General features: G+C 33.6%; 1 protein-coding gene across 7 annotated transcripts in view; it reads left to right on the top strand.

Annotated features, from left to right (window-relative positions):
- The window catches only part of VPS13A (vacuolar protein sorting 13 homolog A), a 99,502-nt gene that overhangs the window by 66,484 nt on the left and 16,579 nt on the right, over positions 1-16,439 (top strand). For 3 of the 7 annotated variants that reach the window (XM_027670748.1, XM_027670751.1, XM_027670752.1), the window contains exons 51-67: positions 1,806-1,844; positions 2,864-2,992; positions 3,660-3,793; positions 5,291-5,420; positions 5,765-6,000; positions 7,995-8,148; positions 8,885-9,031; positions 9,610-9,691; positions 11,090-11,159; positions 11,727-11,832; positions 12,203-12,316; positions 13,615-13,760; positions 13,879-13,960; positions 14,908-15,021; positions 15,481-15,556; positions 15,658-15,821; positions 16,159-16,204. In XM_027670748.1, the coding sequence (XP_027526549.1) occupies positions 1,806-1,844; positions 2,864-2,992; positions 3,660-3,793; positions 5,291-5,420; positions 5,765-6,000; positions 7,995-8,148; positions 8,885-9,031; positions 9,610-9,691; positions 11,090-11,159; positions 11,727-11,832; positions 12,203-12,316; positions 13,615-13,760; positions 13,879-13,960; positions 14,908-15,021; positions 15,481-15,556; positions 15,658-15,821; positions 16,159-16,204 (1,969 nt within the window). Of the gene's footprint in view, positions 1-1,805; positions 1,845-2,863; positions 2,993-3,659; positions 3,794-5,290; positions 5,421-5,764; positions 6,001-7,994; positions 8,149-8,884; positions 9,032-9,609; positions 9,692-11,089; positions 11,160-11,726; positions 11,833-12,202; positions 12,317-13,614; positions 13,761-13,878; positions 13,961-14,907; positions 15,022-15,480; positions 15,557-15,657; positions 15,822-16,158; positions 16,205-16,439 lie in introns of those variants that run through there. The other 4 variants (XM_027670750.1, XM_027670753.1, XR_003532129.1 and 1 more) reach the window with 3 other exon arrangements.

Genomic DNA, 16,439 nt, shown 5'->3' with positions numbered 1-16,439 from the left:
TGCTTTTACTCAAGAATAGACCGTTTGCCATAAGCCATTTTTTTCTATTTCCTAATATTCTTGTGTTCCTCTGAGCCAAGTGTTTGTTTGGCCTTACATAGTTTTTGTGTTCTTTACGTGCATGATTCCTCATCTAGTTCATTGACAGAGCTCTGAAATTACAGTAGGTTCATGTATAGTGGCATGGGCAACATGCCACTATATTCTTACTTATATTTTTTACTCTTAGAAAATATAGTCAGATGGTATTATTTCTTGGTGTTTTGTCGTTTATAGTTGATATAGAGTTGTTATTCAATTAAGCTGAATTATTTATAGGAACTTTTGGAATTTCTGCAAAAACTATTCAAAGGTAGTAGTTTTGAAAGTTGAAATACATTGCTACTTACATAACCTGTGTGTTTCTCATGTCGACCCTTTTATTCATATGCCTACAGATTTTCTAGTTTGTTTCACAAATCTCACTGTTTCTGAGGTGTTTCCTAATTGTTTTAATTAATCATAATCTCCTTTCTGTTATAAAGTATCAAGGGTAGACTGTCAATTTTAGGATCACTCCTAATAACATTTGAAAGATTAGATGTGGTAGTTTACCTAATGGAGCAGTAGAGGTCAATAGAAGAATCTATATTCCCTTCTAAATCCTCTTTTCATATTGTGTCGATATTTTCCCCTTTGATAGGTAATCTCTGAAAGTCCATGTTGTGACAAATAGGTCTGCCAGGGTTGTTCATTTGTAACTCAGTTGCTCAATCCAGTGTCTCTTATCTCTTCTAAATCTAGGTAGCATCAAGCCACTATTGGTCTATATTTGGGCATCCAGAACAGATTTCCAGCAACAGGTTTCCATCTAATCCTGAGATAGGGAACTCTGCAATTGTGCTAACCTGAATTATATTTTTAACTAATGCCTGTGATTTGTTTGAGTATTTCTCACATTACTCTTCTACACTAGGTTGGTCTTCAAAAAACCAAGCAGCTTGTTGAAATGTTAATTCATATTTTGGCTTGCTGTTGTTCTTGCTCCCCCTATTCTATTTTTGTCATTTTAAGTTAAGCAGAGTCCTTCGTGCTGCTTTTCTTTTTTTGTACACTCCTCTTTCTTAGTGAGAGATTACCTGTCTTCTCAGGGGAAAAAGCAATCTTTTGTAGAACCAGTCTCCTCTGGGACATGTTCCCTGTCTGGAAAACAGTAAATCTGTCTGAAATTTCAGTCACTATTTTCAGAAAAATCCATTTGTTCTTCAAAAATTGCAGTAGAATTTGTTGGACAGTGATTAGTGTGCAATGGCTTGCCAAGGACCGTCCTTTGAATTAGGTATAATGCAAGACAATTGATAAGCTTATATCCTTAAAGAAAGAAAGAAGACATTGCTGAAGACTGTCATAACACCACTACTAAATATAAAGATCCTATTGTAAAATTGAGATTGTTGAATAAATATAATGTCTAGCGAAGCACTTATCATGTGTTTGGTAAAAGGCTTAAAAACAATATCATTGTGTCACGTTCTGTAGCTAATTAATTTTTCAATTCTCTGTGGTTGATTCTATAACATCTTGTTTAGCCAATCCTTCATGCGTTTTTTGGTTTTGATTTTAAACTTTTATTTGCTTTTGGTGGATTCTCCTTGAATTTCCTCTGGGCTTCCTTAATTCCATGTTGAGATTTACTTGCTGTGTTTTATGCCAGGTTTACAACACAATTTAAATTTCCTTTGTCTATGGGATACATGTTGATGTAAATAAAACACCATTAATCTTACTGCTTAACTATATTTTTTCCTTTGTCTTTCTGCTTCCTGTGGTGTGAGAAACAATGGGAAAGGGAACTTAGTGGCATGGTAAGTTGGTGAACTAGTCTTTCACCACTGAAGATTTAGTTCTAGGATTCAGATGCAATTGGATGTGAACATCTCATTTCTTAAGCTATGTTGGAGAAAGATGCTTTTGAAATTTTGGATGCTGCACATCAACAGCTTGAAATACAGGAAAACTGGTCTATCTAAACAGACTTTGGCTCTTGCCGGTTGAGAGTTACTGTTAGTCATGTCTTCTTCCCTTGGCAGGACTCTATTAATTAGTTGGAAACTTTGCATTAGTTATAATTAAAACTTTTGTCTTCTCTGTCACATGGTCTTCTCCATTTAATGAGTAAACTATTGAAGAGACATTGTCTGTGAGATTGTTAAATCCATAATTGCAGTGATTTCAGTTGTGAATGTGAATAGCAAAACATGCTCTCTGATTTAGCTACTTATTGCTTCATATTTTATTTATACATATTGTATACCCACATATATTTGTGTGTATATGTACTTTTAAATATATGTGAAGCATTTTTAAAAGAACAGCTAGTAGCTGATGTCCTGGGTACTCATGTTACCGGGGGAGAGTATTTATGCTGATAGCCCTTTTTGTCATTCATTGTCACTGGAAGATTGATTTGTAATTTATACTTATTTGGAAACAGGTCTGTTAATGGAAGAACAGTTTTACGGTTTTGTCTTTTTTTTTTTTTGAATGAGCTTGGTACTTTCACTGTTGTAGCCATTTTATGCTCTGAATTTTATATACTCTGTCCATTTTAAATGTACTTCTTCATGTGATTATTAAGTCTTACTGTTTCCACTTCTAGCTCTTTAACTCATCACTTTCTTCACTGTAGTTTGAATTATTTCTTGACTTCCTTTTAATTTATTGTGTTCAGATAAGTAATTACTCTTAGGGGTTTTAATACAGTTTCTGATCCAAATCGGTACACTTTTGGGTAAAATTTTAGTGGATGAACTTTGGGCTAAAGTGAATGCCATTTAACATGTAATTTGTTTTCTCACTTTAAAATTTCTGGGGTTTTTTCTAGTGCATTCCTTTTTGGCCTGAAAATGATGCCAACAAACTCCTTGTTAGAGTTGAAAATTCTGATCTCCCCCCAAAGAAGATAAATTTTGATCAGCAAGAAAACTGTCTCCTGCTGCATTTAGACAACAAGGTAAAAATGGTTGCCTTTGCGAATTAGGTAAAACAGTATAAATCACTGTTTCATTTCCATACAATCAAGTATTGCAAAACCTTATCTGAGAAAAAGATTATGTTTATGTAAATATATTCTTATGCTCTCTTTCCTGTGTGTGTACACACAGATATAAATAGGTATTCTGTTTAAGTGCCTCTCTGGGAAACAGTTCTATAGAAGCTGAAACACAGATTGTTTTGCAAGTATTGTCACTCTAGAAGTATTGTATTAGTTCTAAAGTAACACTAAGTTACTCTGAAAAGTAACTGACTCCACTAAATTTACTTTTATGTTGCAGGTAGTCTCATCTAGCAGTAATTTTTAAATATGTGAGTGATTTTAGTAGTAGAATGTTTTTTGAGGGCATTAACGAGTATGATTCTATAAGGAAGGTTCCTCTACTAGCCTGAATTTTCACAGTACAAAACTTGTGCAGTTTTGATTACTAAGTCCAATACTAAGTGCAATAACTAGTAGTTAGATCAAGGAAATATTTTGAAGATAAGGTAAAATGGCTTGCTTGTTTTACTATTTGATGGTTTTATCTTACGAGAGTAAAAGTTTTTCAAAACATTTAAATTACATTTAGTTTGCTAGAAATACATTCCATTGTTACTTACCTAGTAATTTTTACAACTGATAGCTTGGAGGAATTACAGTGGATGTTAACCTGACTGAACATTCTACAGTGATTACCTTTTCTGATTACCATGATGGCGCAGCTCCATTTCTGTTGATAAACCATACTAACGACGAAATTATTGAGTACGGACAAAGGTGTGTATGAAGAGTTTTAGTATGGATGTCTGCATAGAGACATGTGAATTGTAACTTCATGTATTGTAAGCATGCCCATCTCTTAAGAAACCTATTTCTATCTCTTAAGAAACCTATTTTTTAAAAAAATGGCTATCTAATTTTGTCGGAGCACCCAAAAATCTCTTGCTTGGTAAGTTGAAGATAATGTATTGTTAGCAGTGCTTTGTTGTGCTAGGTAGTTCTATGACTAAATAAACTATTTTGTGAGCTAAAGAAGCTCTCTGATGTCTTTTTTGAATTTTTTGGCCTTGCTTTCTACATTCCTGGTGAGGGCAAAGGATTGTGCTTGGCTTTTCTGGACCTGTGTAGGTGCTGACTGTGCAGATTAAGTAAAAAACGAGTTATGAATGCAGTGCTCACAAGAGTAAGCATACCTACAGCGTTCTTGAACTGTTTCTTTTTAAAAGCCAAACAGTCTCTAACTTTTTTCCCTTTCAGTCAGTCAGGGCAGTGTTGTTTAAAGATTTTTACTTGAAAAGTTGTTCAAATCCTGTTTGTTTCCTATTTGTCTGAAAAACACAAATGTTTGCTTTGGCTTTTATCTGTAAAGACTAGTAATTTTTATCTTCCTAGCTGAATTTTGGGCATCCTTATCATAAATTTAATGAGAATAGAGTAGCATATTTCAGTTGGAAGGGGCCTACCGCAGTCATGGTCCAACTGCCTGATCACTACAGGGCTGACCAAAAGTAAAAGCATGTTATTAAGGGCTTTGCTGAATGATGGGCTTGGAGCATTGACTCTCAAGGAAGCTTGTTCTTGTGTATTTGACCATTCTTACAGTAAAGAAAAGCTTCCTAATATCCAGTCTAAACCTCCCATGGCACAGCTTTGAACCATTCCCGTGTGTCCAATCACTGGATCCTAGCAAGAAGAGATCAGCACCCTTTCACCACCTCTCCTGGGGTAGCCCCCTTTTAGAGATCAGTAGAAGACAAGTCTGCCAGTTTTTAACTGTATGTGAGGGGAAATGGAGTTTAAAATATGTTTGTCTGAAAATATCCAGATACTAAACACTGCACTTCTTTCTTTTCAGCAAATCATAGGGGGAAACCTTTCCTAAACAATGAATTTTGAACCCATATTTCTTATCTTGAAATATTAATGCTAGGCAACACAAATCCTGAGTTTTTCTTTCAGTGTTTAAGCTCTACTGTCTGGAATTTTTTTCTACTTTATTTTTCCCTGTTAATCACAAGTGGGAAAGAAAATGAGTATTTAAAGTCTACTCTGTATATTTTTAAAATATACGTATGTATTTCGAAGTATAAATGCGTGTTTTTATAACTGTTCTGAGCATGGTTTTATGCATGTTTTTTCATGCATAATGCTATTTTTAGTTTTCATTTTCATTATTTGAAAATATAAGTAAAATGTTCTTGTTGAAATGCTAGAATGCAGAGGTCATTAACACAAAATATTTGTTGACGTGAATTTAAAATGACTTTGTTCTAGTTCCCTTAGTGAATTGGAAGACTGCCTTCAGCCAAATAAGGCAGTACTGTATACTTGGGCAGACCCAGCAGGATCTAGGAAATTGACATGGAAATGTGGAAATAGAACCGAGGAAATTTCCCCAAAAGAGGTATGCTTATTATCAAAATCTCCTTTTAGTGGCATCTAATTTATTGTCCTGTTCATCAGTGTATGTATGAAACTTCATATTTAATGAGTATGATCGGGAGTCTCATATATGAGTTTCAGACACAGAACAGTAAGAACACTGTATTTGCCAGAGCTTGTGCCAGTAAGCATTGTCTTCAGTTCAAAAGTGTGTGTTTGTGTTAGCCTCTTGTAAAATGTCATAGTTAATTTTTTCCTGCACCTTAAAAATGTCTTCTATTATTGTTTATGTTGCTAAGATGTATGTGTTCGTTTGTGGAGTAAAATGATGAATATAGTTCTAAAAACATTTCCTCTCGTTTGTAGGACAAAATGGAAATACTCAGAGTGGATTGCAGAAAAGCTGTCTATTTAATGTCATTTTATGAAGGTTTGCAGCGTATTGTCCTGATCACTGAAGATGAGAATGTGTTTAAATTGACATATGAAAGTGTAAAAGCGGAACTAGCAGAACAGGAAATTATTCTGTCTTTGCAAGATGTTGGAATTTCATTGGTTGATAATTACTTAAAACAAGAGGTGTCCTACATTGGAATTACAAGGTAACTTACTTTGTGTGCAGTGGTTTAAAATGTTTAACTGGGTATTTTCACTCTGTGAGTTTTATTTTGGGTTGTGATGGAAGAGGAACAAGAGATTTAGGTTAAGAGTATTTAGAACTAAATCACTGTATTTTCGTGGTCAAGAGAAATGTTTTCACTGTTTTATGTTAATGCATATACTTTCTGTATCTGTGTATTTTTGGAATATATATTTGTAACTCTGTGTGGCAAACTTCCCAATACACTGAACAGAAGTATTTCCTGTCCATGTAGTTCGGCAAGTGATAATTGAGTTTCAAGCTGTAAGGTCTGTGGTTAGTTTGTGTCAGTGGATTTTTCTATCTTCACTACAGGAACAGTTGCTGAATTCTGTGTTGGAAATTTTGATGCAATAGCAGCTTATAGGTCTCTTAAGTTTTGATTGATAAATTATGGTGATCCAGAGCACTAATACTTAGATTTCCTAAGAAAACATTTCAGAGGGAAGCAGAAAAGAAATTATATAATGTTTAAGAAATGTGTGCTATCATATATTCAAACGGGGCTCTTTAGAATGTTAAGGGATGCTTACATATCATTGCCATAATCTACACATTTCTGTATATTCACAGCCATGAGGTTGCACGAGTGAGGGTTGTTTTTTCTTGATTAATTCTTTGCACTGCACTGTAAAATAACCAGGCAAAAACTTCTTATACACATATACTTCACACAGTCACATCTGTCATTTACAAAGAAAATTCCAGTCTGTGCCCTCACCTGAGAAACTGTGCTCTGATATCTAAACAGTGGAAACACTCCATTAAAAGTGACATCTGGTTGCCTAGATTCATAGTAGTGTTGAGATTTTTGGTGTTTTTGGTGTTTTTGGAAGAAGTCATCCATAGTCAGTGGTCTAGCAATGCTTATAGTTGGTATTGTTTTCTTGTCAAACCCTGAGTGGATATCAAACTCCGGGAAAATGGATGGCGGTACTAAAATTGAGCTTCCTTTTTTAGGAGGAACAAAAAGAAAAAAAAGACATGGGAAAAAAAAAAGAGGGGGGAAACTCCCAGCAACTTCAAGGCATTACTCTGTTTTGTAGCTGTTGCTTTGGATTTTAGCTCACTTTTTTGTTTTGGTGGTTCTGCCATTGATGTGTCTGAACACAGACACAGATGTAGCTAAAACGGTTTAGGGGACTGTCTCGAAAGCTACATATTTATGGAAAGAGGAAACATCCTGCCTGACAGTGTTGATTTCTCCTCTGTTTTATGCCAGACTTGATGGTCTCGGAGGTCCTTTCCAACCTGGCTGATTCTATGATTAAGTGACTGTAAGATGAAATTAGACACAAGAGTTTCTCATAGAAGCAGTGGAAAAGAGTCCAATGCCCTTTAAAGTTGGTTAATTATTTGTATTAATAAAACTCAGAGACAAAAGAAAAGAACTGATTTAGAGATAACATTTTAAAAAAAGCCCAAACAAGCAACAAAACCAAACCCCCCATCATAAAATCAGTAGAGGAAACGTGTAAACCAAAGTCACCATCAATTGATTTAGGTGGAACGAGTGAAGAAACAAGCTATCAAAAGTAAGAGGCAGTTCAGGAGGCATTTTGTCTTGACTTGAACTTCTCAATTTGTAGTAAATTTAAAATGCCAAAATACATGCAGGAGTACAAGCAGAAAAATACATTGAGATTGCAGAATAATGGATGGCAGTGCTATTGCAATTGAGCTTCCTTAAATATCATTGCATACCTATCTTCATCAAAGTATGGAATTATACTGGCTCATTAACTTTTTTTTTTGCATCATATTGGAGAGACTGGCTTCTGCATAGTACCAAGAAGGCAGTGGGTGATTTGGGTCCCTTTTATTTACTACAGTAGTGCTTTATGGTATTGTTTTTCATTTCCCAGTTACAACCTATTAAAAGTCATGCTACAGTAGCTAAAACTTGTTTTGAAATAGCTAATACATCTCTTTTGGTCCTTTGTTTTGTTTTCAAAGTTCTGATGTGGTTTGGGAGACAAAGCCCAAGAAGAAGTCAAGATGGAGACCAATGAGTGTTAAGCAAATTGATAAATTAGAACAAGAATTCAAAGACTACAGTGAGCTGAGTCCTTCGGAAAATAAGATTATTGAGTTGGAATCGAATGTTTTGGTATTACTGATAGTTCTCTAATTCTATTCTTTATATGTATACACTAGAAAAAGATAATATGTCAATTTGGCTGACTTCCAGTGAAATTTGAGATGATCAATTTACCCAATCCATTTGAAAACCCTTCTTCATCTCTGTCTTTAAAAAAATTTGGAAGAAAACCCACAAACATTTGAAAGCTTGCTATGTACTTTTTGTTGTTAGCCTCTAACTTTGAAATTGAGGTATAACATTTTTGCAGATCTTGATAAAACTACAGTAAGGAAGCTTTGCATTTGGTTCATGTATTATACCAGTAAATGTATTAGTTTGGGATTAGTTTGTTTGTTTTAGCATAAAATCTTCTATTTTTAAGATGGCTTATTATGGGATAATTCAACTGTCATTCAACCACATATAATTGAAAAAATAATTTCAGAAATTATTCTGGAATGTTGAAGCACATTATACTCCAAATGCTCAGTCTTCTTCTATAGAAAAATTCTTAGATACTCCTCAGAAATGTGTTATAGGAAAATAAACATTGCATAAGTAAAGCCAATTTTTATCTCAGTCGTAGACCATTTTACTACTCAGCTTTTCCTCTAGAAAGCCATGTATTAAATGCTAGTAACTCCCAAATAATGCAGTATTTTGTAATTTTATTTCTATTGAAATTTGTGACAAAATTTTTAAGTATATTATAAAAAGCAGTATTTTAAAACAGCATACAAAATTTTCTGTAATATTACAATAGGTATGTTTAACTCCTAATGGAATGGACATGAAAATTCAACAACCAAATGAAATTCCTATCAGAAGGAATTATCTGCCAGCTTTAAAAGTGGAATACAGTTCATCTGCACATCAGAAGTCTTTCAGAATTCAAATTTACAGGATACAGGTGAGTCTTGTCACAAGGTAGTGAGTTACTTATTCAGAAAAAACAACTTTTGTAGAAACTTGGATTTATTTTTAGAATTGTTTCGATTTCTCATGTTTTGAATTTATTTGTAAACATTGGCTTTTACATCAGCGATTCTCAGTCTTTGGAATACTACTTAAATGCCTCTAGGAAAAAGAAGAAAGATAACTATGACTGTTCAGAAAAAAACATTTGCCATTCATCTTCTGTGCTTTTTCTTGGAGCTTGTCTTTGTAACCAGCAAAAAGATATGTGCCGTTTCTTTTCTTGTTATGCTCAAGTTTTTAAAAACAAGTCCTTTGTAAAAATTCTTTGGACCACGTACTTAATTTTGTGGGCCACCAACTTAAAGAAACTTTTCTAAACTATTTGAATTGGATTATTAAATTTTTAAAATAGATATATTTGTAAGTGCAATAGTGGCTTTCTTTCTGTTTTCAGTTTGGTGGAAGGCTGCAGGTAATGGTCGTAATTCTTGTGTTTGTCCTGATTTTGAAGTATTTCACTATTGAAAAGCTAACATGCTGCATCTTGTCCTGTCCTTACCCCTCTAATAGATACAAAACCAGATTCCTGGAGCCATATTTCCCTTTGTGTTCTATCCTATTAAACCTCCAAAGTCCATCACCTTGGATTCAGGTTTGTTGTTCTAGTTTGACATAATCCTTCCGTTTAAAAAGACAAGATAACTTATTTGTACTGAAGTAAACCATTTCAGTTCTATCGGATGAAGTCTGTCTGAGCTTTCTGACTACAGATAACAGCACAAATATTAATGTTGGAGATAAGGAAGCAGTTGTGTCTACAAAGAAAACCATTTCAACGGTTAACAGTCAGAAGAAAAGAAAATTTCCTTTATCCATCAATATCATACCTTTTAAGCACATTTTTTTGGCACGTTTATTCATTGCTTTTGGAGAGCATAAGCATGAAAGTTATGCTCGAATCAGGCTTAAAATGAGGTTTTGGTAGTTGCATTCAGACCACAGCTAAAACTTAATGCTGACTAATATATGAGAAGAATTGTCTGCTGAAAATAAGAAAAGATAGATTTCTTGTTAATGTTGATGATAACGAATCTGGTACATTGTTTCTGTATTGCTTGCATTTGGAGTTCTGAGGCAATAAGGATTGACTTTAGTGAATCTTTAGTCTTCATTATTTCCCTACTGCTCCAATATCTTAATCATGCAGTACATGACCTAGTGACCTATCTGAAATAACCTTAACTAATATGAAAAGAAATGTCTAAACTCAAAATTATTGTGTGAGGTGCCATTTATAAGCTCTGTAGATGGAAAATTATATTTTGTCTGTTTTGTATTTAGCCTTCAGACTTCTCCATTGCTTGGAGCATAATGACATTGCTTGCTGTGTCTCTCTACTATGTGATGAACTGAAGTCTTTCATTAAATTTTTCATACCGAATTCGCTTGAAAGATCTGAGGAATATCAAAAGGGATTGTGGATTGAGACAAAAAATAATGCTTTAATTTTTTGCAGAAGCTAATAGGATGTCAGGTGTTCATTCTCAATATGATCAGTTTCAAGCTATAGTGCATAAATCTGCAGAATTTTTTGTTCGGTTTTGGTTTTTTTGTTTGTTTGGGTTTTTTGTTGTTTGGTTTTTGGTTTTTTTGGGTTTTTTTTCTGTTTTGGTTTTTGGTTGGGTTTTTTTTTGTAGTTGTTTAGTGTGTATCTTTGTATCAGCCATTGGAAAATCTTATTCCATAACTAAGGAAATTATATAAATCTAAGATTATATCAATATTAATTTGCTTTTAAATCAAAATGGTGCATTTTAAGAGGTCAATGAAATAGCATTTTGATGTTCCATTTCATCTTTGCCTTCCCATTCCTTTTTGTTCCTGCTCTTTTCCCTGACTTAGTTGTTTGCCAGTCATATCCATTATGTAATCCTGCTTTACAGGATTGAGAAAACCCTGAATGTATATGACATTTTCATATTAAAACTATAAAGTTATATATAACATATGGCAGTCTGTGCTGATCTCTTTTTATTTTACAACTTCATAGCACCAAAACCATTTACTGATGTCAGTATTGTCATGAGAACTGCAGGACATTCACAAATATCTCATATTAAGTAAGTATTTTGACTTGTTCTATCTCTTCTGCTATTGATTATGTTTGATCAAGCTTTAAAATTAAAATTATTATAGAGGCAAGCATAACAAATGGTAATTTTAGCACCAACTCATTCTTGGAAAAATCAGAGCACTTTTAAGAGACATGAAAGCTCAATGCCTTTTACTATCCACATAATTGCAGAGCAAAGCAAGGATTTTTAGGTGTCTTTTTAATGCAGATTTTAGTCTTCTTTAATTTAGAAAAAAAATCTGTTTAGTTGTGGTATGTAGAGTGTTAAATGCCACTACATGATTAAAATGGTTCTGTTTACCAGAAATGTGTTTATCTTACACCTCTGTGGGAGGCCTTCTTTTCACCAGTACTGATGAATCCCTCAAAAAAACCCAAACCAAAACAAAAAAGAAAACAACAACAATGAAATACTACAAAAAAGCCCCACACCAAAAAAAGGCACCACAAAACCTGTATCTGAAATTAATACATAAGTGACCTAAATACCATGTATTAAGTTTTAAGTGTTACACATTTTTGTAGAATCCTTAATATTTTTTTTTATTTATAGGTATTTTAAGGTCCTGATTCAAGAGATGGATCTCAGATTAGATCTTGGCTTCCTGTATGCACTAGTTGCGTTGTTTACACGGACTGATTTGCCAAGTGACCCAGAGGTAGAGACCTTTTGTTGTTTGAAGATAAATAGATTTTAAAGTTTTAATTAGTCAAATTGTATTTAAAAAAAAAAAAAGGTTTTCTGTGTCCATAACAATGGTTAATTGCTGTGTGTCTAGGACTAATATGAAGCTGTGAGTTCTTTAATTACTGTTGCCTGAGACAGATAGTAAGCTCTTTCCTTTATCTTCATCTTGAATGCTATGGAAAGAAGGCTTCAAAACCTTACAATACAGGGTAAATGAGAGGAATTTGTACAAAGGAGAATATAAGCAGTATTAGTCAATGTATTGTATCTCAGTGACAAATGCATGCTAGTTTTATATATTCCAACTTTTGAAGTAATATTCATTTGAAATGCATTTACAGATACAACATTTCAAAAAGGATGTTGAATGTCTTCAAGAAGAACTGATGAGTGTGTCATCAATGGATACATCACAAATCAGCTTGTATGAATACTTTCATATCTCTCCAATTAAGGTATTCCTTTTTCACATTACAATGTGAGTTTGCTCTCTGAAGATTTCTTTGTCTCCTGCAGGATAATAGGCACTGGAAATGAAGACATATAGAGGTGATCAAAACAAAAAGTCCCAGGAAAGTGCTTCCATTGTTAGCACTACCTTACTATTTCATTCCTATCCATGACTTCCTTTATAATGAGTAATGATTTTTCTTCTTACTATGTAAGATTTCTCTGCAAAATTCTCTAGTTTGTGTGCAGACAGTGTGTTGTGAATTGGAGATTTAAGTAATTTCTGAATAACATGTACAGCCAGGGTAGCAAATTATTGTGTAGCTCACACTGTTAAAGCTGTGATAGTATTTTATAGGCTCTATAGCAGTACTTAAGAGAATCTCGTCTCCATCCCATAGGAAATAGATAAAAGAATGATTTCTGTTTCACCTCTTTGCAGTATCTGGTGAGATCTTTGAAATTATATTTGACAAGAAAAATTGCATAGAGGAAATAGGATGGAATAAATGGGCTTCAGGTTCTAATAAAGGATTAGTCTTTAATGATTATGAATTAAATGAAAATAATTCTCCAAGATGAGCTCTGTATCATTGAAATGAGCTATAGTTAAGCTCTGTTATAACATAAATTAATGAATGGCACATGATATTGTCTTCAGAGAATCAGAAACAGACATAACTTCTTTTAATCTGATTTTGAACACTGCTGAATACATTTGTGCACTATAGAGCCATTTGAACAATTTTCCTGAATGTTTTTGTTTTGAGACTGTTGTCTTAATGTCTGTGAAACAAATAATTTGATTATTTGAGGTGTGTACAGGTGGGATTTTTCTTGTATGCATATTCCAGTGTTTATTTAGCACCTGTAAAACTTGTGTTAGTAATTTTTTGTTTTCAGGCTTTTGTTTTACATTCTTGCTTGGACATCATGCTGTGTTATCATTTTCTGTCTGCTTTGATTTTGGGTATAACTTACAGAAACCTAATATTTTGAAACAAGCTAAAAACCTAAATTATAGCTAAAAGAATCTGGAGACCTTCTCTGAAAACATGAATAAGCAGTTTCAAGTTCCTGTTTTCTTAAAGGTAGTTTAAATTACTCAGTTTGACTTTTCGTCGGTGGGGGTTTTTTGGCCTGCATGGTGTATTTATGTACTCTTATGAAGTCAGACTGCTTTCAGTCAAGACCAGGAATGTCTTAACTCAATTTTTAAATAATCTAAAATATTATAAAGGTAGAAATATAATATTTTTAATAATGAACCTTGTTATTTCCTCATCTCATTTTTATCCTTTAGTTACACTTAAGCTTTTCACTCAGTACGGGCGGAGAAGATAGTAATAAAGAAGAAAGAAAGAATGAACTGATACCACTTCAGTCCTTGAATCTCCTGCTGAAGAGTATAGGGGCCACCCTCACAGATGTACAAGATATTGTTTTCAAGTAGGTTAAAAATGTGATTGTAAAGATCACTCCCAAAGATTATACCAGTATTACATATGTTAGATTTTATTTTGCTCTGCATAATGAGGATTTACTTTTTCTCTTTTCTGTTTTTTAGGTTGTCATTCTTTGAACTCAGGTATCACTTCTGTACTACACAACAGCTCCAATCAGCAGTTGTAAAACATTATTCGAAACAGGTTAGAATATTCCAGTAAATTTATATTTTGCAAGTGCTACTCTGTGTTTTTGTTCTGTCAAACTGAGTAAAATTACTTATATATAAGTACAAAGGTAAAATAAACACATATGAAACAATTACTTATTTAAATTTTACTTCCTTTATGTTGGGGAGAAGTGGCATGGACAACAGTGCAGCTTGCTGGAATGGATAGGGGAAGCAAACACAATGCAACTCTGATAGAACATAATTAGCATGAAAATATTAATGCTTTTTCTTGGACATTAGTAGCATATGAATTTTGCTTCCTTCTTGGCTTTTATATACTGTTGAAGTCCTGTCATCCAGTGGAGAGAATCCAACACACACACTTGTGCATAAAAGAAGTCATCTTCTTCTATCCATCCACCATTGACAATAAGGGATTCTTGGGACATTTTAATTTAGTGCTCTGTCCATCTTTAAAGGAGAAAAAAACAATACAGGAATTTAACTGGGGGAATGAGTTATCTCGTTCTCTTTCCCTTACTTTTCACAGGGGAATAATTTGGCATTTAGGAGATGTGCAACCTTTTTTTTTAAAACAAATTACACTTCATATAGATGCAGTTACAACATTTTGCCGTGACTATCAACAGAATTTTCTTAGCGTATACAAGCAGACCACAGTTTGTCCTGTTGTATGAGAGAAATCTATGTAATATGTTGACTTTGTAAAATCTCAGTAACTTTAACAACAGTTACTGATGAAATGCTTTTAAGTACTATTGTTTCTTTGGCTGAATTAGTGTGGTTTACTTACTGATTTTCTCACCTTTTTAGTACAACTACTACTTTTCCAACTAATTTTGAGGGGTTTATATTAAACAGGTGTTTCTTTCACTGTTTCTAATCTGAGGTACTACACTGCTTGCCTTTGTTTTAGTGTAATTTAGGAAATATTTAACTAAAAACTCTTTATTTTAGGCTATTAAACAGATGTATGTTCTTATTCTTGGCCTTGATGTCTTGGGTAATCCCTTTGGATTCATAAGAGGCTTGTCTGAAGGAGTAGAAGCATTCTTCTATGAACCATACCAGGTAAAAATCTCTGCTGCCTTTTTATGAAATGTAGTGTAGAAGTAAATAGATAGGAATTGTATTGAAAATCTATATTAATACCTGTTCTGGTTGTAAAGTTAGATTTAGAATTCAGCATTTCAAGTGAAAGTGCCTGGAAAACTCAAGTGAGATGAAGAGAGAGAAGTCCATTTAACTTAACTCACAAATGACCGTTCCTTATGGTTCTTACTTTAAAATAAATCTGATCGTTTTTCCATTCACCTTAAAATAAGCAGAATTCAGGGAATTAATTAGTATTCTAAAATAGTCTGTCGTTCTCTCACAGGGGCTTTTGTGGGCACTTTCACACTTTATTGCTCAGTCTTATCTTCTTGTTCTCTTCGTTACACATAAATCCCAATAAAAAAGTAAAATTTAAAAATATATAATGCATACTATTTGAAGCTTATCATAAATGTGTCACTTTTTTTCTCATAGGGAGCCATCCAGGGTCCTGAGGAATTTATAGAAGGAATGGCACTAGGACTTAAAGCACTAGTAGGGGGAGCTGTTGGTGAGTTTCAGCATTGTGATGGTAGTTTGCTTAATAGTTAGCAATAGCGTTGAGTATTTGTAAATTGCATTGGAATTTTAATTTGATTTGTATTCCAATAGGTGGATTAGCAGGTGCTGCCTCAAGAATCACAGGTGCTATGGCAAAAGGAGTGGCTGCAATAACTATGGATGAGGATTACCAGCAAAAAAGGAGAGAAGCCATGAATAAACAGCCCACTGGACTGAGAGAGGGTATCACTCGTGGTGGAAAAGGATTAGTTTCTGTAAGGAGGAAAAAAAATACAATTAATTTTATGCAGGCAAAAGTAACAAGGCGCTTGTTGTAGTCACCAGAGTGGTTAGTTTTGAATTTTTTTAGTTAGTTAGGTTTTTGTTAAGTTTTAATTGTGGTTTTACAAATACATAGCCTCAATTGAATGATAGTTTTAAAGAAAAATGTAAGAGGATAGGAGAGAAGGTAGAAATTGTGAAGCATGTGCCTTTAATTTGCAACACATGTACTTTGAGCCTATTCATCAATGAAATAGAAAGAAAAATGCTAAAAATGAAAAATATTACCTGGAAGCCTTTTTGTAATGTCTGTTTTGTTTATCTTGGTAGGGTTTTGTCAGTGGCATAACAGGAATAGTTACAAAACCAATAAGAGGTAAGTTTGGGTCTTGTTTCATTACCTGTTCACATCATGGTAAATACTTTGTATTTGATGAGATATTGTAAATCTGAGATGTAAAACTCTATCAAGATTTTATATTCCTGCTGACTTATAGTTTAAAATGTTGTTTATGTGAACTTCGGATGGAGACTATGTAGTTATGTATTAAATAAGAGTTGTATTTAAATGGTAATAAAGTTTGCTATGATTGTAAGAAAAACTCAGTGTC

This window comes from Neopelma chrysocephalum, unplaced genomic scaffold (assembly GCF_003984885.1).
Source record: "Neopelma chrysocephalum unplaced genomic scaffold, ASM398488v2 Primary Assembly neopelma1_96926, whole genome shotgun sequence".
Classification (NCBI taxonomy): domain Eukaryota; kingdom Metazoa; phylum Chordata; class Aves; order Passeriformes; family Pipridae; genus Neopelma; species Neopelma chrysocephalum.
The sequence above is the reverse complement of the archived record's forward strand: the minus strand, read 5'-3'. Positions and strand labels throughout refer to the sequence as shown.